The following is a 26936-nucleotide window of genomic DNA, read 5'->3' as shown; positions in this document are numbered from 1 at the left end:
GCATTTTGGAAAGTCTCTTGTTGCTGTTGCAACATTTCATAATATTAAAGCTAAACTGTGGGCACTTCAAAAGAAAAATGGTTGATTTTTAATCTGTATCTTTTCTTGTCAGCCGCTGCCTTAGTAAAACAATACAATAATGAAAAGTCAGCCATTTTAGGTAAGAAGAAATGTGATTGACTGAACATGTGTTTTTGTCATGCATATGTATGACAATATGTCTTACAGTTGGGCTTCCAGAACAAGGAATTGACACTGGCAAAGGCTATGCAGGCTTCAGCCCCTAAAAACATCGGCCAAGTTCCACCCTATACATGTGGGGGTAAAACAAAATCAGCTGTCCCCCTCTACTTACTCCAGAAAAGGAGAGGTGTGCACTTTTGAGAAATTCAAAGGAATATTATGATTGGATTTTGTAGAGTATGTTTTTTTTTTTTTTTTTTTTTTTTTTTTTTGAGACACTATTTCAGCTAGAACCTGCTTCTGTAATCTCATAAAATGCAATTTTTTAAAGAAGAAATGCAGGTTGCAACAAATTTATTCCCTCCTATTATGCAAAGACAAGGAGAAATGTAAATGGATTTAGAGAAGATTAGGGCAGTCTGATTTGTGCAGTACTAGCACAAGGATTTAAAAAAAAAAAAAAAAAGATACTGGTGGCTTTACTAAAAATACAAGTTCTTGAAATCTTACGATTCCCTCTTCACCTAAAAAGGAAAGGAGTGTCCTGTTTACAGAAATTCAGTGTTATTCAACACAATTTTCCATGGACAGTAAAAAAACCCTTGGCAGGTCAAGAGGAATTTCCAGCCTGTGGGATTATATTAAACCTCTTCTGCTTCTGATTACAGATGGTAGTGATGTTCACAGAATACACTTTTCCCCCTTATCTGAAACAAGAAGGAAAAACACCTTGATGCTAAATTTAAGGCACCCTTCTGGGCATGTGGAATTCTAACAACTACATATGTATGTTAAAAACAACAACGAAAGACTAGTGCTATTAAGTCTGTACTGCTCTTTTAGGAGTACTCTGGACTACTGTCTACACATTCACTGTTCCTGAATTGCAGTTAGATAAATTGTTACTCCTTGTAACAATGGTAAGAAACTTCGCAGGCTAACTTTTTAAAAGGCAATTCAGTGATAACTCTTATTATATGGTCATGGCTAAGTTTTCTCTTTTTGCACAGTCCTGCATAAGCAAAGCAGAGAGATACTGGCTGGTCCTTGAGAAACAGCCAGGAACTATCTGATGACCTATAACATTCATCCAATTGCAGTTGTGAAATCCCTCTACCAAATGCTTTATTTCAAGTGTTTACTTTAAGATGAAATTACATTTCTATAAAACAAACTCTCTCTACTTGATATGTTCTAAATTGAAAGTATAACACAGTTGCTAAAAAGTTGGCGACACCATTCATTTTGCCTAATGCTTTTCTTTCGAGATTTGAAACACATGCACCCATCTCCCTCTCCCCAACACTGACGTATGTTTGTAGTTGCAGTGGGTGGTCGCAGACCTGTAAGAGGACTACCAGAAAAGAGCCCTCCCAGGACTGGCAACATGCTGCTGGACTTCCAGGAGAATGTCTCCTTGAAGGAAAAAATGGCTCTGTATCAGGCTGCTGTGTCCAAGGTAGAGAGCAGCAACTGCTTTGCCAATGTAAGATACCAATGTCTCATTACCTTCTTAATTCTACATTTGCTTTGCACAGGGACAGATTGTAACCATCTTTATTTCTACAAGCAAGCTATCAGATGGATCATGGGGTGGATCAAAATTTAAATCTGAAATTAGGAAATCTACATAGCAAACATAGTCATCCATCAGTCTCTCTCTCTACCAAATGAGATTTTTCATGCTACATGCCTTTGGTCTTTTGGACAATCCCCTTTAATTCATGGAAGTACTCTTCTTTTTAGTCCACCTTTGCCTGAACTTCACTTATGAGGACCGTAGATCAATGTGGTTATCCTATTTGTTCATGATGACAAAAAGAGGCAGTTTCTTTATCACAACAAATATTTTCTATCTCCAAATAATAAAACCATATTCAGGAGTACAGTGAGTTCAGAGCTCTTGCTGCTCAAACTGAAGAATTTGAAATTAACACATTATAAAATAGCAGCCATTCAAGATAAGGTACCTTTTTGTAATAGAATTAGCTAACTAAGGCACAGATATACTTCAGGACATAAAGTATATTTTTATCATCTCTGAAAATCCTAACTAGAAGTTGCAGCTCAATCATCAGGAAACAGAGGCGTTATGCTGGCTTAGTACAACACTTGAACAACTGTTACACTGGAATTTCAGTGCACAGGAAGCATACACCTTCCTCTTACTGTCAACTAGGCCAGAGTTAATTCCTGTCAGTAAGGGTGCAACAGAATGAGTCCAGTTCAGCTCTAAGCCTAACCAGCCAGCATCTCTGTCTTTATGCGAGAAGAGCTGTAGAAGGATTCCCAGTCTTACCATGCACTTTCGCCTTCAGAAGAGTGGTTTGCAGCACCAGATGTGACCTGGGGGCTCAGGTAGCCCAGAAGCCACCTAGTGGAAGTAGCCACCACCCACACTCACCTTCTGAGTCCAGGTGTTTTCTAAACACACAATTCCTGCCCACTGGCTTCTTTATTTTCTAATTGCCTTTGCCTATTCCTAATTGCCTTTGCGTACTCACAGCAGATTCCTGCCATTCTTTGGGCCAAGAAGGTTCAAATTCCCTCCTCCCACAACAGCAAACAATGCTGCAATTATCTCTGGCTCCCCAAAAGGAAGAACTATAGGAAGCCTGACCCAATCGACCTGTGCTGGGAACATATGAACTGCTTCATTTGTGTTCTATGACACCTTGCCCTTTCTTATATTAAGTGTATTAAGTTCCATTAAAGGAAATCAATATGTTTCCTTAAAGGACCCATAACTGCATTTACCTACTTTAAATATCTCCTAATGGCTCACAAGGTGTGCCTGAAATGTTCATTTGCTGAAGTAATTACTTTTTGCATTCACATATCCATGTATATATAGGATTGTGCCATCTTCATCAGTTTTTTAGGACCTGCTTACTTACTCATCAGATGTTATGTACTAAATTTACTTCTTTTTTTTTTTTTTTTTTTTTTTAGCAATTTTTATTACAATATAATTTGACCTACTGGAGGTTTTATTTCCTGCATATTGTTTAATAAGTTCATATGCTTAAAGCTTTTTTTCTCCTACCATCTAAGAAGCAACACACAATGGACAGAACTGGGACCCTGAGGGCAACAGCACTCCTCTGACCTTTGTCACTATTGTTGGGGAAGAAGGATCATCTCACAAAGGCCTGGTTTAAGCTCTCTCTATTTTTTTTTCAGCAATAGCTACTGAAAAAATACAGAGAGGGCCAGGTAGCAACAGCAAAGACAACAGAACTCAGAACATATAATTAGAAGATGGAACAGCAGAGGATTGCTCTGAAGTGATTGCTACAGGCAATCAAGTTCATGGGGAACTATTATGTCAGTGTTAAAGATTCTGGTCAAACATGCTTATTTTTTCAAATATAGATAGTCCTTTAGTTCTCCTAATCACAAATTATGGCTCTTGTGCAGTAGTCTATGGACTTGCCAGATATGCTGTTTATGACTCTGTCTGCTGATAAATGTGTAATTCTTGCAAATAAAGAATATTACATGGCTAAAAATATGTGACTGACCCCTAAACTTCAGAGGAAACCACTGAGGCAGCAGTTTAGGCAGAGATGAATATGCAGCTATACCAGCAGGATCTATTTCACACAGAAGCATTTAGTAATTACTGTTAAATATATTCTAGAGAAAAATTTCAAAAGGACTTGATAACTTTCAGGTCCTAATTATGGAACAAAAAGAAAAAGTCCTAAAGTAGGCCAATAAGATTTAACAATTAATCTTAGCAGTATGTATATATTATGTATTTTGATGATAACTGTAAAATAATTGTTTTACTACTATATATATTCTGAATACTGATGTAAATTCATTTGTACTATTGAAATAAGTAGAGTTTACAGACTATATCAGTTGAAGTTCCATATAAGAGGGTACAGGTATAAGTGCTTCCAAATTCTCAATTTTAAATTAATAAGAATTATAGTGTACTGCTCTAAAGTAATTTTAAAAAATCAACTTGTGGAAGTATGTTCTTACTGCAGATGCAAAACAATTGGCCTTATTTTATCACTCCAGATTTCAGAGAAAATGAAGTCTTGCACTTTGCCTGGAGGCCTGGCTGCAGTGAGGAAACAGTTTGAGAAAGGGCAGATGACCTCTTCAAAGATCACCTTTACTCGCTCCCAGCACCAGCACAAATCTGCACAGGTAACGATGGCATTTTTAGTACAAAGAGAGATATGCCCTGCTAAAGAGTTGGTGGGAAAAATATGCTTCATTGAAGAATTTTCATTATAATTAAGACAACGTTTCCATAGTGTCCATATTCTCAGAATTTTCTCTTTGAGGATACACTACAGTACACATGCAGCAATCTGCATGTCTAAAAGCAGATTTATGATATAACCAACTAAACAAACAAAAACCACAACCACCAGTTATCAGAAATGATGCAGTATGCCACATCAAGGATACACAACAGCACAGTAAAGCAGATTTTATCTGGAGGATGACTGTTGTGCTCCCGTTGCCTAAGCAAAGAGTAAATTAGCTCAGTCATTGAAAACAAGGACCTATGAAAAGTTTATTTCTTTCTATGCGAGAAGAAAAAAAAAAAAAAAAAAAAAAAAGTTAATTTCTTTCTATTTCTTTAAGCATTGTTTTATGGGGACTGGCTGGATCCTCACCAAGCCATGTTTCTCCACTTCTCCCTGATTCTGGGCAGTCTGGTCCACAGTACAACTGCACTATTTTGCAGTGGTAACTTACAGTACACAGTAATGCTGATAGCAGTATTTTATGGTGGGAAAGAAAACAAATATTACACGAGTCCACCTGAGTTTGAACAAACATGAATCTATTGCTGGGTGATGTGAACTCCTTCATTTCAAGGAACTCCATCTTACACAGTAGTAACATTTTACTGCTTTTCAGTTGAAGAGATGAAGGAGTATGGAAAAAGATGCACAAGTAAAAAGGAGGAAATTAAAAATACACTTTAACTGTAATTAAATTAAATGCTAAAACAAGACCACAAACTAATCATCACTGTAGTGATTATTCTACAATAGTTTAGTCTAACAACTGTGAAATCCTTCTATTAAGGGCAAACAAGAAGGTAATGAAAGAAATGCTTGAGTAAGCTAAGAACAGAAGAGAGACAGGAAATTAAAGAGACCCATGTTCAAGGTCACAATAAAAAAAGAAGAAAGGTAAATTTCAGATTTCAGGAAATATCAATTAAACAAAAAAGTACAAAAGGAAAGACTAACTTCCTTCAAATAACATTTATTCTGACTACCTAATTTTGGGTAGACACTAATTTAGCTAGGCAGTCTTACTAATTATAGTAAAAAATAATCATAAAGAAAAAACATAGTGCAAAAAATAATCCTAAATGACTTTTTTTGCCCAGACTTCAAGTATTCTTTTATTAACAAAGAGACTATTAACTTTGTTGCTTTATAGAGGTTTACACTTGCAACTGGCATGAATGCTAATAGGAGATACTCAGTTATTTCACTGACCAACTTCATGGTAAATATCTGTGTAAAAACATGAGAAAAACCTTTTTCTCAGAAAAGAATGTAAATTGATTTTCATTCTATTTTCATTCATATCTTTCCCTCTAACTTTGACTTCTACTTCAAATAGATAACTTGTTTGCATGTACTTTTCTGGTGAGGTGTTCCAACCTTGCTGTCATTTACTGCATGGAGAAATGCAGAACTGTTTACAAAAATTATGTGACTTTTTCTCTCACTTAGAAACAACGAGTTTCATTCCTGTGATATGAAGATGAATTTTTCCTGGCCTAACAATGAAGTTTAGTTCTCTACAAAGCCACCATGATGGTTTCATTTCTTCAACAAAGCTGTGACCTCTAAGCAGACTTAACAATGTGTGTCCTGTGTGTCTAGTTGAGAACTTTCTCTCAAATCATCAGCAGAAATGGTCATGTTCACAGGAAATAGAATCAGACTATATAGAACAGTTTTTAAATTTAGATTAACTAACTTACTGCAAGACCATAAAATCCCATTTATATCTAACACAACTGCACTCTCATTGAAAATGGGATTATACACTTAGGTAGCTGAAAGATTATTCGAGGTCACTGAATCAATCCTGGGTCAAAATACAGAAAACATGTTATCTGAACACAGATTTCCAGAGCTGGATAAATCCAAACCATTAATCAAAGCTTAAATAAGAAAACAATTAATTTTTTTAACAGTAATCTAAATTGCTGAAAAATTTATGATACTCAAATATTGCATAAAGAGTGCATGGGTTGTCATTCAAAATATTTACATCAAATATGCAAGTAATATTTAATTATTTATCTTTCTGTTTTTCTTAGGCCAGTCATCACTCATAACTCTCTTCATTACAAGAGAGATCTGTTCCTAGTGAAAGGTGCCCTATTATTGGTAGAAAGCACTAAAATCTTGTCCAAAATGCTGAGCAGTAATGAAAGCTAACCACAGAACTGTGATGTGCTCTCAAACTCAGCCTGATTGTTTAAGACCTGGTCTTCAACTTGACCACAGATCATGAGCACCTCTTGTCCACAGCCACTGGGCTGAGAAGAGGTAATGATCTTCAGTGTTACTGTTCTGAAAATGCCAGCCTGGAGCTGTTTGCTAGCTTGCAGTCTGGAGCACAATCTATGTTTTCATATGGTAGAGCTGCTCAACATGCAGCTGAATGACCAACAGGCTGAGATGTTGGGAGAGCAAAATAATTACAAAAAAATTGGCCACAATATTCTGCACATCAAACCCACAGGTTGCTGTTCTTCATTGCCAAAATAATTAGATGAACAGTATAAGCAGAGCATTAAATCAGTGATTTAAAACAAAAACAAAAAATACGCAACATTCCAAATCAGAAAAGAACTGTTACTAACCACTCTGGAAATGAAAGTAATTCCTTTATCTTGCCACAGAAGCTGTAAAATCACAGTTAGAACAGTTCTGAAGGGCACAACAGCTGCTCAGACAAAATCTCATTATCCAGTGTTAGACACAAGCACTTCCTGGCAAGTGAGCTTAACCTCCTACATAGGCAGGATGAGTGAATTATATTGAAAGTATCTGATTTTCACTCAACATTGTTGTACGGTATGCCAGGAATGACACATGTATACCTAAATTGCCTTCATTGAGGGTCATTCCAAACAGATTTTCTAAGACTTCTAGAGTAGCAATTGTCAATTTTCAGGTGATTGCAGAGGATAAGACTGAATAACATGACAATTTTAGTGAATGGCAAAAAACTAGCTTTTTAATGAAAATGTTCTATACAGTACCCAAAACAACATAAGTATTTACATAAAACTAAGCAAAGCTGATAAATCATAAAGATGAAGTGCAGAATTACTTATAAGAAATTTCTGTAGGATTCTCACAGCACTGATGTGCAGATGATACCATAAGAACATAAATACGTGAAAGAACATAGCTTTGAGGAAGAAATGAAAATACGCACCAAGTAAGTCACCAGTGAGTCCCTCTATTGTTAATAGTTTTGCAGCTGAAACTTCACAATGCACTTCTGCTGCATAAAGAGAACTCTAAGTTGGTACAAATTGAATATTTAGAACAGTAAATTCTAAATATTCTAATACGTAAATGATATTATCTTAGCTAACTTCACACAGAGTTAACACATGATTACATAATGCAGTTTAACTAAAATAAATATGCTTCAGATGGGAGTGAGTAAAAGGCTTTCTGTACTTCTGCAAGGTTTTGGACCGTTTGACTCCCTTGATCCATTGTTGTTTTTTTTTTTCCATACATACATAAGTTTATGTACCTGTTTTTATCTACACATCTATATAACAGAGTGTACGTAATCTGATTCTCAAGACAATTTTATTTTTGAAAGGGAAAGTAATTTTTGTCTGTTGTCAGAACAGAGGAATACTGCAAAAATGTCAATAAGAAAAAAAAAAAAAAAAAAAAAAAAAAAAACACTTGGTCCAAAATACACAGTACAGTTAATAAAAAATCAAATCTTGGTACATTTTGCAGTAAGAATTCTATATGAATTATTATAGGCACCAAAACTGATGCATGCACCCCTAAGATATAAACCACATGTAGTAAATACAGTTCTCCTTAGTAATATAATCTGAATACCTAAATAAAAATGCAGTCTTGTTATATAGTAGAGAGACATGAATAACATTTAATACTTTAAAAATATATTAAGAATTTTCTAAATCCTAACAGGTAAAAAAAAGTTTGAATTTTACTTTCCCACAATTAAATACCCTGAAATATTCAGGAAAAAAAAAAAAAAAGTAGCAGAAATTCTGAGCATTACCTTTTCATGGTAGCTTCCACAATTATAGTGAACTGTTAACCGAATGCACCTGTGCAAATTGTTTTCAACCACAAATTTGTTGTGTGGTCTTGTAATGCTGTTCAGTCTAGCCTTGCAGTTAATAAACACTTTACTTGATTTAATAATGCACAAAATTGTATATTCCACAGGAAGAAATGAAGGGATCAAGTTACCACAAGCACAACTGTTAACAAGCATTAAATCTAGATCACGATCTTCAGCCACAGTCCCATAGTGGAAGCTGGACTTTCCCAACTTAATAAGACAAGAGCAACTTTATCCCATGAGTACCATAAAATAATTCTTAAGGAAATTCTCTAAAATCTAGGTGGTATACAAAACTTGCCACAAACTCTAATGCTATAGACTAAATTAATCCAATCTATATCCTGCAGTTGGCCATTGCAGAAAGATGGTTGAAACCAAGGGTATTCCTACTCTCCACTTGTTTTGGATAAAGAAGCAGCATTTTACCCACTGTCAATGTAACTTCAATTAGCCATTGTGACAGACACAGAAAACATGAGGACCTCCAAGTCCCTCTTCCTCCGTTCATACTCAGAACCGGGCCATGTAATTATAGTGTCAAGATCTGGCCCATAATGTTTAGGCTTCAGTTTAGACAGCTATGGATGTCACATTTAAATTGTTATAACCTTTTGCAATAAGGCAACTACTCCATAAGCAGTACAAATGTTATAGCAATAAGGCACTACTGATGTTCAGATTAGATTTGCTTCCTGACTACATTAAGCCTCATTATATTCCTTTTTAATACCCTATACCATAGACATATAATGACTATCATGGACATTTCATGTCTCATGAACGAGCTTTTCCAGTAATAAGAGCTTGACTTACATATCTAAAACATTAGCTTTGGAATGGAAAAGCATATATTATGTGAAAAACGAACAAACAAACAAAAAAAACAAAAAACATATATATGCATAAAAGCATATTATACATACACCCAAACATCCTCATTAATCTGAGAAGACATGGCAAAATTTGCACCCCATTTTCTTTTCAGCTTGCTAGGGTGTTAACTCTACACTTCTTCATGTTGTGTGGCTCTCTCAGCTGTTATGCTGACACAGCTTGCGCGTGTACATCATGCTCTGACTTGCTTTCCTTGAGCTCCACCTAACTTTAACAGTTCAAACTTCTCTGTACATAGGGTTCCTTGTGGTGCTTGTAACACGCTAAATCATCACAGTACACTGCTGTAAAGGAACCATTTGGGGTTATACTTAGAATCATAGAATCATAGAATATTCTGAGTTGGAAGGGACCCTTAAGGATCATCAAGTCCAACTCTTGACACCGCACAGGTCTACCCAAAGGTTCAGACCATGTGACTAAGTGCACAGTCCAATCTCTTCTTAAATTCAGACAGGCTCGGTGCAGTGACAACTTCCCTGGGGAGCCTGTTCCAGTGTGCAACCAACCACCCTCTCTGTGAAGAACCCCCTTCTGATGTCAAGCCTAAATTTCCCCTGCCTCAGCTTAACCCCGTTCCCGCGGGTCCTGTCACTGGTGTTAATGGAGAAAAGGTCTCCTGTCTCTCGACACCCCCTTACGAGGAAGTTGTAGACTGTGATGAGGTCTCCTCTCAGCCTCCTCTTCTCCAGGCTGAACAGGCCCAGTGACCTCAGCCGTTCTTCGTACGTCTTCCCCTCCAGGCCTATCACCATCTTCATAGCCCTCCTCTGGACACTCTCCAACAGTTTCATGTCCTTTTTATACTGTGGTGCCCAGAACTGCACACAGTACTCGAGGTGAGGCCGCACCAGCGCAGAGTAGAGCGGGACAATCACCTCCCTTGACCTACTAGCGATGCCGTGCTTGATGCACCCCAGGACACGGTTGGCCCTCCTGGCTGCCAGGGCACACTGCTGGCTCATATTCAACTTGCTGTCTACCACGACCCCCAGATCCCTCTCTTCTAGGCTGCTCTCCAGTCTCTTAAAGTAGAATTAATTTATGACAGCCCTTCACAGGTAGAAACAAAAATCTCAATTACTGTTAATTACGCAATTCTTTTTATCCGTATTTAGGAGACCTCAGGAACCACTCAGCCCCCAGTATCAAGCAGCACCAGGAAAGCCGAATGCACTGGAATGACTTCCAAAGAAAGCCCAGTGGAAGCCTTTCAAACACAAGAGGTAACTTCGTCAATTAAGAATTATAACATTCGGCAGGTATACCGAGATGCCAATCCTTATCTGCTTTGCCTCTTACTCCAGCACTACTTGGTATAGCAAGATCTTCATGTTCTGCTGATAGCCACCCTCATTTGGCAGTGCATAACAATGTTTTTTGATTGATGTCCTACACAGTGTTGTTTGAATGTGGTAATGAATGGGGTTTCCCATTCATACTTCTCTGTGATGTTTTAAAGACAGTGGAAGAAATACGGAAAATTCTTACATGTTGCACTAAATTCTTCAGTAAAGTGATGGTTTTGTGCACAGGTTTCTCATGAGGAGCAAGCTACTCCGGAGACAAATGGGGCTTCTACATTGATGCAGCGTACTGATGAAACAGGTAAGTGGCTTGAAAGTAAAGGCTCACAAAGGAGCACAATGGACCAAGTTCTTGGCAACTGTATTTACTCCCACAAAAGTGGGACTGCTCTTAGGATACAGATACTGGACATTGCTCCAAGTTCTTCACTGCCTCCTTCCTCAGCAAAGCACATTCATTGATCTCAATGGGACTTAAGAAAAGGTTTACATGTTGGTACACAGAGAGGAGCTTGGCATAAGGAGATAGCTTCAAATATGTGCTGAGCTGCTGGAAAGATCTGGGCATTTTAAGAGTTGCCTGAAAACACACACAAATGCTTGCCCCTGTATAGACAAAATTGGGGATGATAAAGGCTCAATTTACAGACAAGCAGAATAGGCCTGGAGACCATGAGCACGGTGTTGATGCGCGGCTTCTGCAGTTTAGTACTGGTATTAGAATTCACACATTCGCTTAATTCAAAGACCTCAGTGAACTCTGAGCCTGGGCAATTCAAGTACGGCAAAATAGCAGGCAATAATGTGTCCCTCAACAATTTTTCTGTCCTTTTTTCTATGGATTTCTGTTCATGACCAAGTGACTTGCTAGAGTTCTGCAAGGGTAAGTATAATTTGTCCAGTGTAATAATATTTTACAATTAACTGATTAAGTTAATTTCACAAAAGGTAGGGTGAAGGAAAACAAAATCAGTTTATTATTATTTCCATTGCAGTAACAAATGCAGCTACGAATGAGGATGTCCCAAAGATTTCTATGCAGATTTTAAAACAGCATTTTGAAAGGACAGCTCAGGAAAAGGTTGTTCCCTCTGACAGAGAGACTGCAACATCTGCACAAGTTGGACAGGTCTGTGTTTTTAATAAGAGGAATCTTGATACTAATTAGAAGTGTGGAAGTTTACATGTTGGTCTGTCATAGTCTGAATTTCTATTTTCATTATGTAGTTGGAATTAAAAATAGAACCTCTGAATGTTGTGGGAATATATGGAGCTTAGGAATCAAGGACACATAAAGTAGTAATAAGTACAGTTACTAATTATGCAATATACTTCAGCAAATACTTCTACCATGTGACAAACACAACAAAGTAGAACTCAGTAAACACTTCTGCTTTTCCTGTACTACTCTGCTGAACAGTCCCCTCTTTCCTTGTTTGCAGTCTGTAAATGTATATAATTTTTGTCACTAGTTTCTCAGAAACACAGAAAATGCCAGTTTGTGAAGAAATTAAAACAAATGTAATCCACACTCCTCAGAATGTGCAGAAGCACTGTACAAGACTCTCAAATTCTCTAGAAGACATGTCCACACAGCCACATGGATGTTTGAAATGCAGTGACTGGAATCTTTCAATAAAACGTACCACGATGAGGAACAAGCATCAGCTGAAACATCAGAGAAATTTCTGCTGTAAAAACCACTAGGCACATGTTAGAAACAAAACAGCTGGATAGAGTTTGGCAGCTCTACTCAGTGGACAATGTTAACTTGTTGCAGCAGAAGTCAAAACTCAAAGAGATTAAAAGAAATGTAAAGAGAAACATGTCTTGATACTCAGACATCATATGTTGTCAGAGGCAAAGACTGGAGAGTACAATTGTCCACAGAAAAGACACCGAAAAAGGGTATGTTAGAACTGCATGCTGGTTGTTGGCAATACAGCCTTTAGATGTGATTAACACAGACCCAATGGAAATTCAAGATGCATGTGAAATCTCTTTGGAGGAAAACATCAAAGTTGTTTGCACACAAGGCAAATTTTGTTTGTTTGTTTGTGGGTGGTGTTTTGTTGTTGGGTTTTTGTTGTTTTTTGTTTTTGAAACAGAGCCTTTGGAGACTTGTATTGCAGAGATTGAAGAGGATTCAGAGGAAACAATCACTGCAAAGGAAATGTTCTAAAGGATGAACATTTCCAGAAAATGCTGGCTTTTTGAAACTCAGACTCTTGAAATTCTAGAAGATCAAGACAACACACCTCTTCCTCTACCTGAAGAAATAATAGGAGGTGATAGTAAATATTTATTTGAAAATATTCAACGTGATGAAGGCAAGAAATTTAAAAAAATAATGAAAATTGATATTCAGGATGGGTATGTTTCAGCTATGAAGAATAAATCTGAAAATCAATCATTAGACTGTAAATTTCAGTTCAGTGGAACTTATATATATATATAAGCTGTTCAAAAAGAGGATATAAAAAAATAAAATGTTTACTTTGCCAGTGGCTTGTAGAAAACAAAGCTGACAAACCCTCAGTCAAACCTATTATAGACATAAAGGTGGGGAACATGAGGAAAAGCTGCTTTTGAGACTCTTTCTCTGGGTCAGTCTGGAGATGAATCTGAAAATACTAGCACCAAGAAAATCATTAGTGAAGAGGAAATAATAGAAGTAAGTGGTGCAAAGTACAGAATGATGCTTGAAATCCAGTCACTTTGTGCAGTTGCTGGGAACAAATCCAGGCAGTGAAAACAGGAGACCAAAGAAACTCAAGTCAGAACTTTCTACTGTGACCCAGTGCATCAGACGAGTGAGAGCTTTATGGATCCAACACTACATAAGCCTCAGGAGTCAAAGGGAACCATTGTGCCAGCCAAAAAGTACAATAACTTCTTCAGCTTTCAGAATTAAAATCATAAACACAATCATAAAGAATGATACAGATTCTTTAAGACATCCAAACAAGTGAGAAGCTGGTCTTCGAGTTCAAAACTTCTTTGAACAACAAAATCAGAAGTGTCAAACAGGTGAAGTTTATGTGGATCAGATGCTCCCTAAGCCTCAGGAGCCACAGGTGAGGGAGCCATGGTGCCAGCCCAAAAGTCAAATCACTTCTGCTGCTTCCAGGATTAAAGATATAAATGAAATCCACAAGAATCATAAAGATTTTGAAAGACAGCAAGGAATTTCTTTTCTGCCTGCAAATGTGCAATGGTTTGAAAACACCAGAATCACAAGAAATGAACAAAGATACAAGCCTTACCATTAAGGAAAATAAAAATAAATAAAAATTAAAAAAAGGAAAGAATTTCAAAGGAGGATCACCAAGATCACAATAATAGGAGTGTGATAGTGGAAAAACCACATCCAAAAGACAAGGAACATGAGTCAGCATGATTCACAGTCCACATGTTGTGTAGTAATGCACAACAGGTTTACAATAAAGGACTGATTTGTTATAAAATTAACAGACTTGTCTTAATTTTTGCTGCCCATCTCTCTTCCTGTCTCACTAATCTTTTACTATCTTTCCTTTTCAAGGCTATCTGGCTTAAGTGGTATGTCAAATGTGTGCCTATACTGACATGGACGTTTCAGGCCTTTTTTGCTAATGTAATCACTGTATTTCAAATAGAACGAAAGAATTACCTAAAATTCAAAAGAGCATTACTGTTGTATTTGAGAAATAATAAAATGCACAGAATGCACCTGATTTCTTATTCTTTGAAATAATGTAACATCTTCTTAACTGAGCATGGAGATCCATGCAGTTATACGAGCAATGAGTTGCTCAGCTCTCGTCTGTTCATATGGCTTTCATAGCGATTCATAAATCAAGGCAGAGGAGCTGTATGGATGTTCCCAAGACCAAAAGATTGCCCATTATTTCTTTCTGCCCTTTTTGGAAATGAAATAAGCCTTCCAACTGTGCTTTGTATTCTACAGAGAACTAGTTTCCATTAGAACTAATTATGCTTAATGGAAGAAAGGATTTGATAGAGTTAGCTGATGTTATTGTAGCTATCTCAGTCTTGAAAAATTCACACAAGTAAGTATCAAGTCTGAAACGGAAAACTGTAGTAGTCAGAAATTATGAGGTCTGTAGCATATTTGGACCCTATGAATGTCCAGATTGCAGGTTACCACAGCAGTGGAGCTCCCTGATGTGCTTTTGGCACAGTGAAGCAAAACCTCCTCATCAAAATACATATGTTCTACTCAATTCCACTTATGCTGGTAAACCTTTCATTATCCTATCCCAGTTCACAAAACATTTATTAGACATACCTGGGAAACGTTGTGCCTATGTAGTGGATTGAATAGTCCTTCTAAAGATATGGATTTCTGAAAAGGTACAAGGTGCATAGCTTTTCCACTTTCAAAGCATTACAGTTAGTTGAACAAAAATGAAACCCTCAAATTGCTATCTATCAGCTCATGGTAACAAAATGAACACTACAACTCTAACAATAACAAAAAAAAAATATTTGTATGGACCTTGTACAGTTAAAAATAAATTGCAATATGTGGCTTAGACCAGATTGTAACTTTCTGATATTTGCATCTAGAAACTGCAGTTTTGGGAAAACGAAATATGCAAGCTCTGTCAACAGAGAGTTTATCCAATGGAACGCCTAGTGGTCGACAAGCAAAATTTTCATAAATCGTGTTTCCGATGTCACCACTGTAGCAGTCAATTAAGGTAAGAACTAACACTGCATGTTCACTCATAGAACATCTGCACTTGAATAAAAAATACATAACTGGTGAAATTATTTTCAATAGGTGATGGTTCCCTGCATCAGCAAACTACTCTTGTAATGTAACCTCTATATCAAATGCAGTGGTTACTACTCTAACAGACTGTAAAGGCTAGCAGTTCTGATTTAACACTTCTGAGATTAGCTATACACATTTAGTTTATTTCATCTGGGAGCTTAATCCAAATCTAATTGAACACAAAAAGGCTAAAGAAAATTGTCATGGCAGTTTCTCCTCCTGTTTTCTAGGAAAATTGAGGCTTTGGTCTTCAATATTACGTGGAAAAAAATCTCCAACAACCCTTGAGTGCTACGGAACACCTTGTTTGAAAGCTTATGATGCAGTAACTGAATAAGTTTATGTTCTTTCTTAAATCACAAGGCATGACTCTTCTCCTTCCAACAGATTAACTTAAAAATTTAATGGGAATTGGCAATTGAAGAATTTAGACACTAGCTTTTGGGCATCAAAATTGGCTAATCCATTGAATTTGCTCTCTTTTTTCCTCTTCCTTCCTTTATATTTACTGTCATGTAGGGGTACTTGAATTACCAAGTAAAGTGTAAAATTCAGGCTATATGAAAGTGTAAAACAAACTTTCTTCCATTTGGCAGCTTGGGAAATTATGCATCTCTCCACGGACAAGTATATTGCAAACCTCATTTTAAGCAACTTTTCAAATCCAAAGGAAATTACGATGAAGGTTTTGGACACAAGCAACATAAAGAGTTATGGAATTCTAAAGATCAATGTAGTTCAGCTGGCAATATTCACGCTGAAGAAATAAATCCCATTCATCGTACACCTGTTGATCCTAAACCAATTACAGAAATTGATCAAGACTTGTACTCAGGTACTGAAGGTATCCATCCTGATATTTTGGATATCAATTTGATAATAAAATCAACAGAAAGAGGTAAATTAAAGATGACATGGCCTCCTCCAACAGATGATGCAGCACCTAAGAAAACATTTTCTATTGAAGAAGTAGCTAAAGTAAATAAGCCAAAGTGGCCCCCAGAAGGCTTTGTGCAAGAAAGCTCTAGCTTACATGCCAATAAACCTTTGGGCAATAAAAATAATCTGCAGAAAGGAAATGCTCTGAGAGAGCAAAAGGAGAATGACACTATAAATGCACAACAAAATCAACACTCAGGCTTTAGCTCCCCATCTGAAAAAGAAGCTAGGGGTACCTGTAAAAATAAGGGCAGTAAGGGAAAAGGTGACGAAACTGAGAATGTGCAAGGTAAACTGAATAACACAGGACGATCACAGATTAGAGAGGAAAGTGGAAAGGGAAATAATGAGGGTGATAATGTGGTTGGGCATAGTGCTGAGAAGGAGCGAGAGAAAAAAATTAATGAAACTGATGATTCTGGTGTTATACAGGTTACTAACATTGATGAAGAAACAGTCCAAAAGAATCATAAAGAGTTCAATAACAACAACAATAACATTTACACCACATTTTCACATCCAAACATTTGTAGGGGGGAAACAATTCTCTCAGCTCCATCTAACCCAGTGACAGAATTAAGCCATGCAATTTGCACTGCATCACAGCATGCCTTTGAAAAGCTGGAAAATCAGTCTGGAAACGAAGAAATATTTGAAATAGCTGAATCTTTTGAGAACTATTCTAGCAATACTGTAACTGTCTCACTGGATGAACAGAATTCAGAAGATAAAGGTGCTGTTACCTCTAATAGTCTTGCTCAATTTAATAAAGATGCCGCTTGTCAGGAGCCTTGTACTAATAGCATATCAGTTCTAAAGGAGGCAATGAATACAACACTCCCTGTTGACAGTGACTTGGTATGTATTGGGGAAGAATCAAGAAATGACAGAACTGTAAATACTATTTTATCTGACACTGTGAAAACATCTTTTCTTAAAGACTACCTCGTTTTAGACTTTGGTCTAATAGACTCCATAGACAGAGCTAAAAGCACCTCCAGCCGATATTCAAAAGAATATGGGAATTGTGATAGGGAACTGAATGATATTAACGCCTGTCAGGAAGATAAAATAATCCTGAGTGCCCAAGAATGAAAGAAGCATAAGTTTAGATTTACTGAGCTTGAGATGTACAGTTTTTCTGGCATCCCAAGAGAGAAAGTCAAGTCCAAGAAGCTCACGGTAGAAGAGCTAATTAAAAGAAATGAATTCTATTATAAAAATTAACAAAACAGCTAAGCAATCAGCTATGTCTACCACTACTTATCAAGAATGAGGTAAATTGAAAATTCACTTATTTTACAGTACTTCTGGAAGAATTTAATATCCAGAGATTATATAGGAAAATTTGTATTATATACCGTTAATTGTTCAGACTTTACTTAGTTTATATTTAAGGAAATTAAGAGGCAAAAAATAGGATTTTTTTCAGTCACCAATTAAAACAATACATATTTCTATGTTCCTGAAAATTGCAAGAAATATTTTACTATATGACAGTTTTTCAGAAAGATAATCGATGAGTTTTACTCTTTATCATTTACAAAAATGTTAATAGGTGAAGCACCTGGTGTGCACAAAATAAGGAAAAATATATCCCTAACTATTTTTTGTATGTATTATTATTATTGTAACTAAGCTGTTGCTCCATGACATATTAAGCACATTCATTGTGTTAATTTATACTACAAGATATTTTTTTTTTTTTGTAATATCATGTGGTACTTAGTTTGAAACAGACTCTGCTTTTTGGCAAATAGTACTGTTTTCCTATATTCCTAGAGCTGCTATGCCGTTACAGTGGATGACAGGGGAAAAAAAAAAAAAAAAAAAAAAAAAAAGTGTAAATTTTAAAGCAAAAACAAACATCATGGGCAGAATTGGAACAGAGTTTGGGAGCACTGGGCAATGAAGATTTGTAATTGTTTCAGTAACTAATCCTTAGTCATTTTTACTGAAGCAGCTCTCAATTTTCATATTTAATTCTGTACAAACTTAGGCAGATTTAGCTCTTTTTTTCCTTAAAAGGTTTATGGATTAGTATTTGCTCTCCTTACACTATTCTAGCTTGTATTAAACAGTAACATATCATTTAACTGTTGACAATACATAATAAAAAGCACTTTTAAAATAAATATTTTGTGAAGGGTTTTTATATATGAACATATACAGGTGGTTTTCCTTAACGTTTGTGAAATTCCTCACGTGATAATTATTTTAACCTAAGCTCCGTGTCAGAATGTGACTCTTCTATACCTGTATAGAAATATCTATAAAGTATACACATACACAGAGAGAAAAACTATATACAGTATTTCATGAGAATAGTTCAGGAGTGTGAAGCCTCCTATTTATGCATTGTGCTTTACTTCTGTGAGGTATTCTCATGAAATGTAGAAATATAGAAAAGACTCCTTAAAATGAATGTTTCCAGAGGTATAATTAGTCTTCACAGAAGGCCCTCAGACACTACTGTATCTGTTAACTTCGTAAAACAGCATCAGCCTACAAGCTATTGTGATGTGAACCTGCTGACAAGTACGTATGAGCAACGGAACTAGGTAAATCCTCATCCAAACCCATTTAAGTACAGAAATCTTACTGTCTTCCCACTTAACTTACTTTGTTTTCATGATAACTCTAGTAAAAGTCATTTGTTGCAGTCATTAAAAGTTTTTTGAGAAAATTCTGAACAAACACATGAAAAGACATCCAGACATTTTAAAATTGTTTTGGTAAGATTTTGTTTGATATATTTCTCTCTTTCATTCACAATTTACTTTAACCAAGATAAACTACTTTAAAAAAAAGGGGGGGGCCCCCCCCCCCGGGGGAGGGATTTTAAAAATATAACCGACTTTTCTTCTTTGAGTTACTAACACAACTAAAAACAACATCAACAAAAAATTCCTGTTAAAGCAAAAAAAAAAAAAAAATCTCAGAAATTAAAGCAGGGGTAATCACAGACAAGATAAGGTTGGAACTCACTCACATGTTTGTCTTGCTCCCTTTTCCACAGAAGGTAAAAGAGATGAGAGATGGTATTATCTCTGAGCTTTCTGAATGTACACATACATTATCACTACAGAAGTCATGCAAATAGCAGCTCAAAGTGAGATTGGGATAAAAGTTGTAGTTAGAAAGCAGCAGCTGTACAGATGTTGTTTAAAATAAATGCTAAATGAATAGCAGCTTGGCTGCCAAAAAGCCTATTGCATTTTGGGGAAACCATGCAGATTTACTGTAGCCAAGGAGCCGGTCTTTTATGGTTTTGAAAGAAATAGCACCCATCAGAGCTGTACATTTTGTGATATAGTCATCACTCTAAGTTTAAAGATCTTGAAGTTAACCTCTAGGCTTTCTAAGTTGTAGTATCTGAGTTTAAGTAACCAGCCATCAGTTTGTAAAAGTCCCCACCTGACTTTGTGAGGAGATGCTTGATGGTTCTTGAGAGAAATCCTGCTACTGAAACCCTCATTTTCTGATGAGTCCTGGGTTTCATCCCTAATCTCATAGATGGGATATTTAGCAGTGCCTAGGAATGGGATCTCACAGTCATGGAAGACAGAGCCGATCCCTTTCCAGGACAGGTGTAGCCAAGCACTGTTTAACAGCAAACCAGCAAGCAGCAGTGAAATGTAACATCACTGCATCGTTATTTAGTAGAGGAGGCTAGTAGTCTGAGAAGTCTGAGAAGTCTAGGCATTCACGAGGTCTTACCAGCTAGTGAAGGCATCCTACTGCTTTTAGAACACAGCAGGGTTCATGTATTCTACTGTACTCAAAAGCACCAATTAGAGAGATTAAAGAGCCTGATTTAATGTCTTGTTAAGGAGCTTCTGCATTGCTCGACCAGCACTGGACTTTATAGGACTTCTAAATTTGCAGTGCCTTTGCAGTTTCATTAACGTAATTGGCACCAAGACTTACTTTGAGCTACTGAAATTGTTTTTATAGATGCAGAGTATCAACTGATCCTTTTGAAGACTTCATAGAGTCAGGGGCACCATCAAAGCTATAGAGGGACCTAAATAACACTTTTACTACACTGCTGAAAGACTACTAGGTGAAGAACTTGCTGAAAGCAAATGCTTGATTAGTGCAAAAGGTATACTTACTGTGTCTGTCTTCTCTTAAGCATTTATCTCCTTCATGCATATTAATAGGCACACCTACACTAGTATCTTAAAGACATAGTGCTCAGCTTGGATGTTAAAGCCACACTAAGAATCTGCATTATTCTAACAGAACATTTCTTGCAGTATCCCTCCCACAAATAATTATAGTTTAGGCCTTATTTTAAAAGTGCAGGATAATTATCAGAATTACTTATATAAGATTTGGGTCACTTCAGTCAAGTACACCTCCAGCTGTCAGGTATAATTGCAAAAACATTAACTACCCTCAGTACACTCACAACAAACAGGAAAACATCAAGTCAGAAAGAGACAGATCAAAACCTTTGTCTATTTTCATGATTTAGCACATCCATTAAGAGGCATCTAAGTTTAATCCTTTGGGTGAACTTTACTGACTTTCACAAGCAGCATTTCACCCTGTATGTGGGTTACATTTGATGATTTTGACATGAAAAGCATTTTTAAATGTTTTAAAGAGAGGAACTGTGTTAAAATGAGATTAGAAAAATAATCAGAGTGACCTTGCTTTGTGGCTTTCTAACACGTTAAATGACAATTTAACCAAAAAAAGACCTGATTTTTTTAGTATAATCTTCAAACAAAAAATAAGGCAGCTGTGTACTCTTTCAGGGAAACAGGTGAATAATTCAAAGGCTTAATGCTCCACTGACCTATTTGCTATACCTTCTTCCTCTTCCCTCTTTTACGGTTGGGTATTGGAGAGAGACAGTAAGAGAGAATAAAGCCTTCAAATGTGTTATGAATGTGTTTTTTATTAACTGGGTACATTACAATTTTATTAAGAACAGACATGAAAAATCTACTACACATTTGCAGCAGGTGATTTTCAAAATCTCATAATCTGTTTAAATAAAAAAATAAAATAAAATAAAATAAAATAAAATAAAAAAGATCCTCCTAGAAAAACCTCCAAGGGACATCTACATGATGACAGCTAATTTCAAACACCCTATACTTCTTGGCTCTTTACACTATAACTATCACTATCAGTAGCCATCTAAAATTACTTTTAGACTGACATAAGGATGCACGTGACAGATGCTAACAGGAAATAATGTTCTGTCACAAAAGCTACCTATGAATGAGCCATTCCTGCCCCACAGAATCTGCATATTCCAAACTGAAAATAAACCTGTTTTTCTAGTCACCCTTATTGCAGAAAAATTGTCCAAATAATTCATTTCATGATAAAAAAGTCACCCCTCAACAAAAAAAGAAGAAGACTGTTCAGTACAAAAAGGTGACAAAATAGTTAAAAAATTATGGGTGAATGAGGTGTGGCTGTACGAAGACAGAATAGAAACTGCGTAGAAAGTAGTTCAGCGTATGGTTTGGTAAGTTGGATTATGTCCTTAGTTTTAATACAGTTGCACATATAACAAAAGGAATAACTAACCTAAGAAATAGTCTCTTACAATTTACAGTATGCTTTCAGTTTCTTTCTGTGATCACTATCTACATGATATTAGATAAAAAGGAATAAATAGAAGGCTGCATATTCAGCATGTAAAGTTGGACACAGAAAAATATTTTTTTGCATTTCCAATATTAAGAAGTTTTGTACAGCTTTTCAGAAAGCAATGTTAAGTGTGGAAATAGCACGTTCAAATTCTCATACACTGTTTGGAATCTTTTATCCTTTATTGCCACCTGTAAGCTGTTGTTCTAATTTGCTGGGATGGTACTCTTGTATTGAAAGCTGCAGATTCAGTCTGGGTGGCTTTGAGAAAACTATTTTGCCAAAGTTGGCAGTGGCTTTTTATGTGCCTGGAAAGAAGGTAATGAAAAGTAGCTTTCACAAGCTCTGGCAGCTATCCATAAAGCTATCCATAAAGTTATCCAGTATGCCATAAAGCAGAAGCAGCACAGATTCAGCATATTGGGCCAGAATATGAAACCTAAATATTTTCCTTAAAAAAAATAAAAAAATAAAAAAAATAAAAAAGTGTGTGTGTATACTTATGTATGTATATGTGTATATATATATATTTGACAACAATCAATACCCTCATATGCTCTTGGAGACACCATGATATGAACATCTGTCAAATAATATATGGCAACCTATATTTGAAAATACTGTAAAGTAACATAATACAGAGTGCTCCAATACCTTATTATTTTTTGTTGTTTTTGTTGTTAAAGAAAGTACATGCACATTATAGACAGTGGCAAGACAGCAAAATCAGAATAAAAATTAATAAGAATAATTTATTTGTGAAAACCTGTGTAAGAAAAAAAGCTCTAAAAAATTCTGCAAAATGGCTTCCAACAAATATGGTGAGGATGCAATTAGGTCTCCAGACACTTACGTTTTGTGATGATATTTCAACATTCCTGCAGCACTCCAAGAAGCAAAATATTTTCTTTATCCAGACACAAATTTCATCAACTCCAAGAGACAGAGATGACATAGCAATACAGAGCATTATGTTTCTGTGCTCTGGCTATTTCCATTTGATAAAGTAGATTATTATGGTCAAGTATGGTAGAGGGATGGTGAAAGGAGCCATCTGTATATATCAGCACTCCACCAGTCCTAGAACTGAAAAGAGATACATTTCTTTACACTGTCATTCTCAAGTTCTGCACAATGGTTATCCAAAGTAAGGGACATAACACCGTCTCCAAAATACCTAAGATAAATATTATGGAAATCAAAGCAACTGACTTAAGTGCATATGGCCACCTTGATCAAAAGCTATTAATTTCTGTAATAACCACTGTAAAGGCTAAGCTCAGCTACTTTTTGTTTTTCACCTTCTTAGAGAAGATTTGCTGTGATAACATGTCTGTCTGGTAAACTTTTATCATACTAAGGAACAGCTGTTTTGTTGAGGATGTTCAGTCTCATCAATCCATTACTGTATCTTCAGAGGACATTCCATAATATGAATCCTTGTATGCATTTGTTTGCAGCTGAAGTTCAGGCACTCATATTACCCCTTTTAATACACTAACCATTGTCAATCTGGAGCATGTTACATCCAGAAACAAAAAGCAGGAGGGCAGAAGATAGAATTAACCATGGGGAATTTCTTTGTTGCCACTGACTAAGAAAGAGTCTTGCGCTTCTACTGTACCCTCTGTAGAGAACTGGAATGAAAAGGCTTTCTGAACTGATAACCTGCATCTGAACAGAAGAAACCTTCACTCAGCAACAGAGGTGAATTAGTATGCCCCTCTTTCATAATTACAAACTACAATTCACTGAGAACTTGTTCTAAGTGCTTTTTTTTTTTTTTTTTTTTTTTCAAATGAAGACTTAGCTACACTAGGAAAGTGGATAATGGCTGAAATTCTGCACCTTCTGTACCTTAACTGTGTTTGTTTCATTTTTATTAGTGTTTGTGTTACTATATTTAGTAATGTTTACTATTTTGCTGATTCATTATTATGTGGCAATAATTTTAAAAAATGAATCACAGTTTACAGGGAAATGAAATAAGGTCAAATGGACAACCTAAATTTTCGCACTTGGTAGTCTCTGAGTGCTTGATTTCAAAAATTTGATGTTATTTTAATATATTTACTGAAGACACCCATACGTATGTGCCAAATACTGTTACAGGGGTTGAATGCTGGAAATTCAAAATCTGGATCCACTTGAAATTTCTGAAAACTTTAAAAGTTCAGAACCAAAATCTAATGCTTTATAGACCGCTAGATTTTTAAGTTTTATAAAATTAGGAGTAATTCCTCACAATAGATGTAAAATGTAACTCAAGTCTTGCAAGTCCCAAAATACTAGAATTTTAAATAATACTCTGGAACAATTTTTCTTTAACACCCATGAAAAGCTCTGGTAGGGCAAAAATATCACACCAATAGTTGTCTGGGGTGACTTCTATAAATGACACACTCCAACTTCAGCAATGTTATCCTGCTAAACCGAAATGCTAAAATGTAGATTCTATTCTCTCACACACAGTCATGTCTTAATTGTAGTAAAAGGCAATACCATTCAAGTAATAGTTTTGTATACTTTCCAATTAAAATAGTTGTTTTCAGTCACTTAGAACTTTGTCTGATATTATCTATTTAGTTTGAAGCTTTCCACACATAGGAAATGAGAGACAGGCTGATTTCTTTTTAAAGCTTTACCAAAAAGGCTTCCTCCATGTCCAGGCAGAAAATCAGGTAAGAGTATAGCAGTTTGCCCATGCTAAAAAGTATCTTTCAGCTGAATAAACTTAGATAGTCAATGCAGTCAAAATAGAACCATAGAGAAACCAAGGCAGTAAATCTACTGCCTTGGTTTCTCTATGGTTCTATTTTGACTATATGTGCAATCTGGTTTTCAATTTCACCATCTCGTTATTTTTTTATGGTACAGATCATGCTTTGGTGATATATAGCCAGGAGAATGTTTTTATTAGGACTTCTTTCTGAATTGCTGCAGCAGCTGGAGGATGCTTAGGAGCCTGTAATCAATAAGACCTGAGGCCATATTTTTAATAATTCAATAAAACAAAATATTGAAGAATTGTGCAAGTAGAAGGATTCATCCCTTCTATGCTATGAATAAGGTAAGCAAGTCCTAAGATCCATGCAATCACAACATTAAAGACTATATCAGACAGCTTTTGACTTCAGGCTTTCTGACTTTCAAACTTAATGCTCTTCCAATGCAATATATGAATATCATATGTATATATGCATATAAATAGATAGATACTCATGTATACATAAGTAGAACCACAAGCAATCAGCAAATTACTTCAACACCAGTTGTGTATATATAGAAATAGCAATCTCAGTACCACTGAATTTCTGAATTTGATGGCTTCATTGTTTTTCCCCTCACTCTTTCTATCCATATAGTCCATTTTTTCTCTTTTATCATTACTCCACTTGCAGCTCATCTCTTTGGACAGCTGAGACTATGGGGAAATTTTTCTTACAGATGATAAGCAAAAGCAAGTGGTCAAATTTTCCTGATATAGTTCTATCTTTACTTTGAACAAATTTTGGCAACAATGTCCTCAGCACCTTCCCAAGCAGACATCCTTGTCTACATGGATGCCACTACAAAAAAAAAATGTTTAATTTTTTAATTTTTCTTAAAATATTCTTCAGTTTAAATGGGGGTGACAGAACCAGGCCTGTGTGTCAATCATAAAATAGTAACAGTGACAATTCCAACCTTTGCAGTGCTTGTCCATTGTGACAGGAATCCTGACTTCTGATAGATGTATTCTTTGAGTAAGTGGAATTTAATGTCAAGTCTCATCTCTCTACCCTTGCTGGTAAGCAAATCAGATGATATCTTCATCAAATGACACAGAAACAAGACCTCTGGTTTATGCATAGCAAGTGCCAGCTAATTTTGCAAGATCTTTAAAAAGAAATACAAAATTATGAAATAAGTAAAAACTGTAATCATGATTAAACAGAACCACACTGATTTTTTCAAGCTGGATTCAGCCGCTGACTATGCTGTGAAGGCTACTCTGTCTTGGTTAATCTAGCTCTTTTTTTTTTTTTTTTTTTTTTATGATGAATGTCTTAGGTAAATATGTAAATGTTTGTCAAAACAGATAATCCACCACAAAATAAAATATAGGGTGGGAGACAATAAAATCTCTAAGAGATAAAAAACAAAGATAAAAATCCTTAAACTGGCAGGGCCAGTGTTCACACTATGTCCTGGTCAGTCATGCAAAGAAGAATTGCTTGTACATGAAAGCACACTCCATGATAAATCCCTTCATTAATTCAAAAAGACTATCTTATACTACTGTTTAAGGCAGTCACAAATACATATGTATTTATGTATTTATGGAGTCTTAAAATGCTTCTAAGTATATTCATTATGATCTTCATAATGACATTGCTATGAAGGACACTATATAAATGGAAGCTGTGCTTGCAACTGATCACTTATGATAAACAAACATCTTGAAGGACTCACCAAGCACACAGAAGTTGCCTTGCTTTGTTTACAGGGGAGATTAGCTCTCTTCAGATAACTTAATACGTGGTAGATAACTCTTAAAAGAATAAAACAAAATTTCTTCAGGAAGTGTGAAATCAGATCACAATGCCCTTCTGTCAGAGATCATGTGAGCAAACTCCTTGGGTCAAGGACCTTGTTTCCTTACTTTTCTATATTGCACCTAGCACAGAGCTGTGAGTGGTATCCCACAACATACATCAACATAGTATTAACAAATGGGTTACCAACTGGGGCTGAATAACACTGGCAAATTATAATGCATTTTAAAATAAATAATCAAACATTCCTCCCACAGATATGTACAGGCAGTGTTCCATCTGTATATCAGCCAAATATTCAACTGCTAC

At 36.0% G+C, this 26936-nt stretch overlaps 1 protein-coding gene and 2 long non-coding RNA genes across 4 annotated transcripts in view; 1 reads left to right on the top strand and 2 right to left on the bottom strand.

The window, feature by feature from the left end:
- XIRP2 (xin actin binding repeat containing 2) overlaps positions 1-18304 on the top strand; it is a 201652-nt gene extending 183348 nt beyond the window's left edge. For both annotated transcript variants that reach the window (XM_035331349.1, XM_035331350.1), the window contains exons 7-13: positions 1506-1669; positions 4219-4350; positions 10560-10667; positions 10977-11049; positions 11744-11877; positions 15321-15454; positions 16128-18304. In XM_035331349.1, coding sequence (XP_035187240.1) covers positions 1506-1669; positions 4219-4350; positions 10560-10667; positions 10977-11049; positions 11744-11877; positions 15321-15454; positions 16128-17565 — 2183 coding nt within the window. In that variant the 3' untranslated portion in view covers positions 17566-18304. The remainder of the gene's footprint in view (positions 1-1505; positions 1670-4218; positions 4351-10559; positions 10668-10976; positions 11050-11743; positions 11878-15320; positions 15455-16127) is intronic.
- LOC118169768 lies at positions 776-19605 on the bottom strand. The gene is made up of 3 exons (XR_004752269.1): positions 19463-19605; positions 2483-2557; positions 776-890 (listed from the first exon to the last, which is right to left on the bottom strand). It is a non-coding gene; the product is annotated as an uncharacterized LOC118169768 (long non-coding RNA).
- A 3259-nt stretch (positions 19606-22864) lies between these two features.
- On the bottom strand, positions 22865-26661 carry LOC118170302. Its single transcript, XR_004752635.1, has 3 exons — positions 26545-26661; positions 25777-25968; positions 22865-23175 (listed from the first exon to the last, which is right to left on the bottom strand). It is a non-coding gene; the product is annotated as an uncharacterized LOC118170302 (long non-coding RNA).
- Positions 26662-26936: the final 275 nt, after the last annotated feature.

The sequence above is a fragment of the Oxyura jamaicensis genome, chromosome 7 (genome assembly GCF_011077185.1).
Source record: "Oxyura jamaicensis isolate SHBP4307 breed ruddy duck chromosome 7, BPBGC_Ojam_1.0, whole genome shotgun sequence".
NCBI classification, from domain to species: domain Eukaryota; kingdom Metazoa; phylum Chordata; class Aves; order Anseriformes; family Anatidae; genus Oxyura; species Oxyura jamaicensis.
Note: the sequence above shows the minus strand (reverse complement) of the source record. Positions and strands in the feature narration are given on the sequence as shown.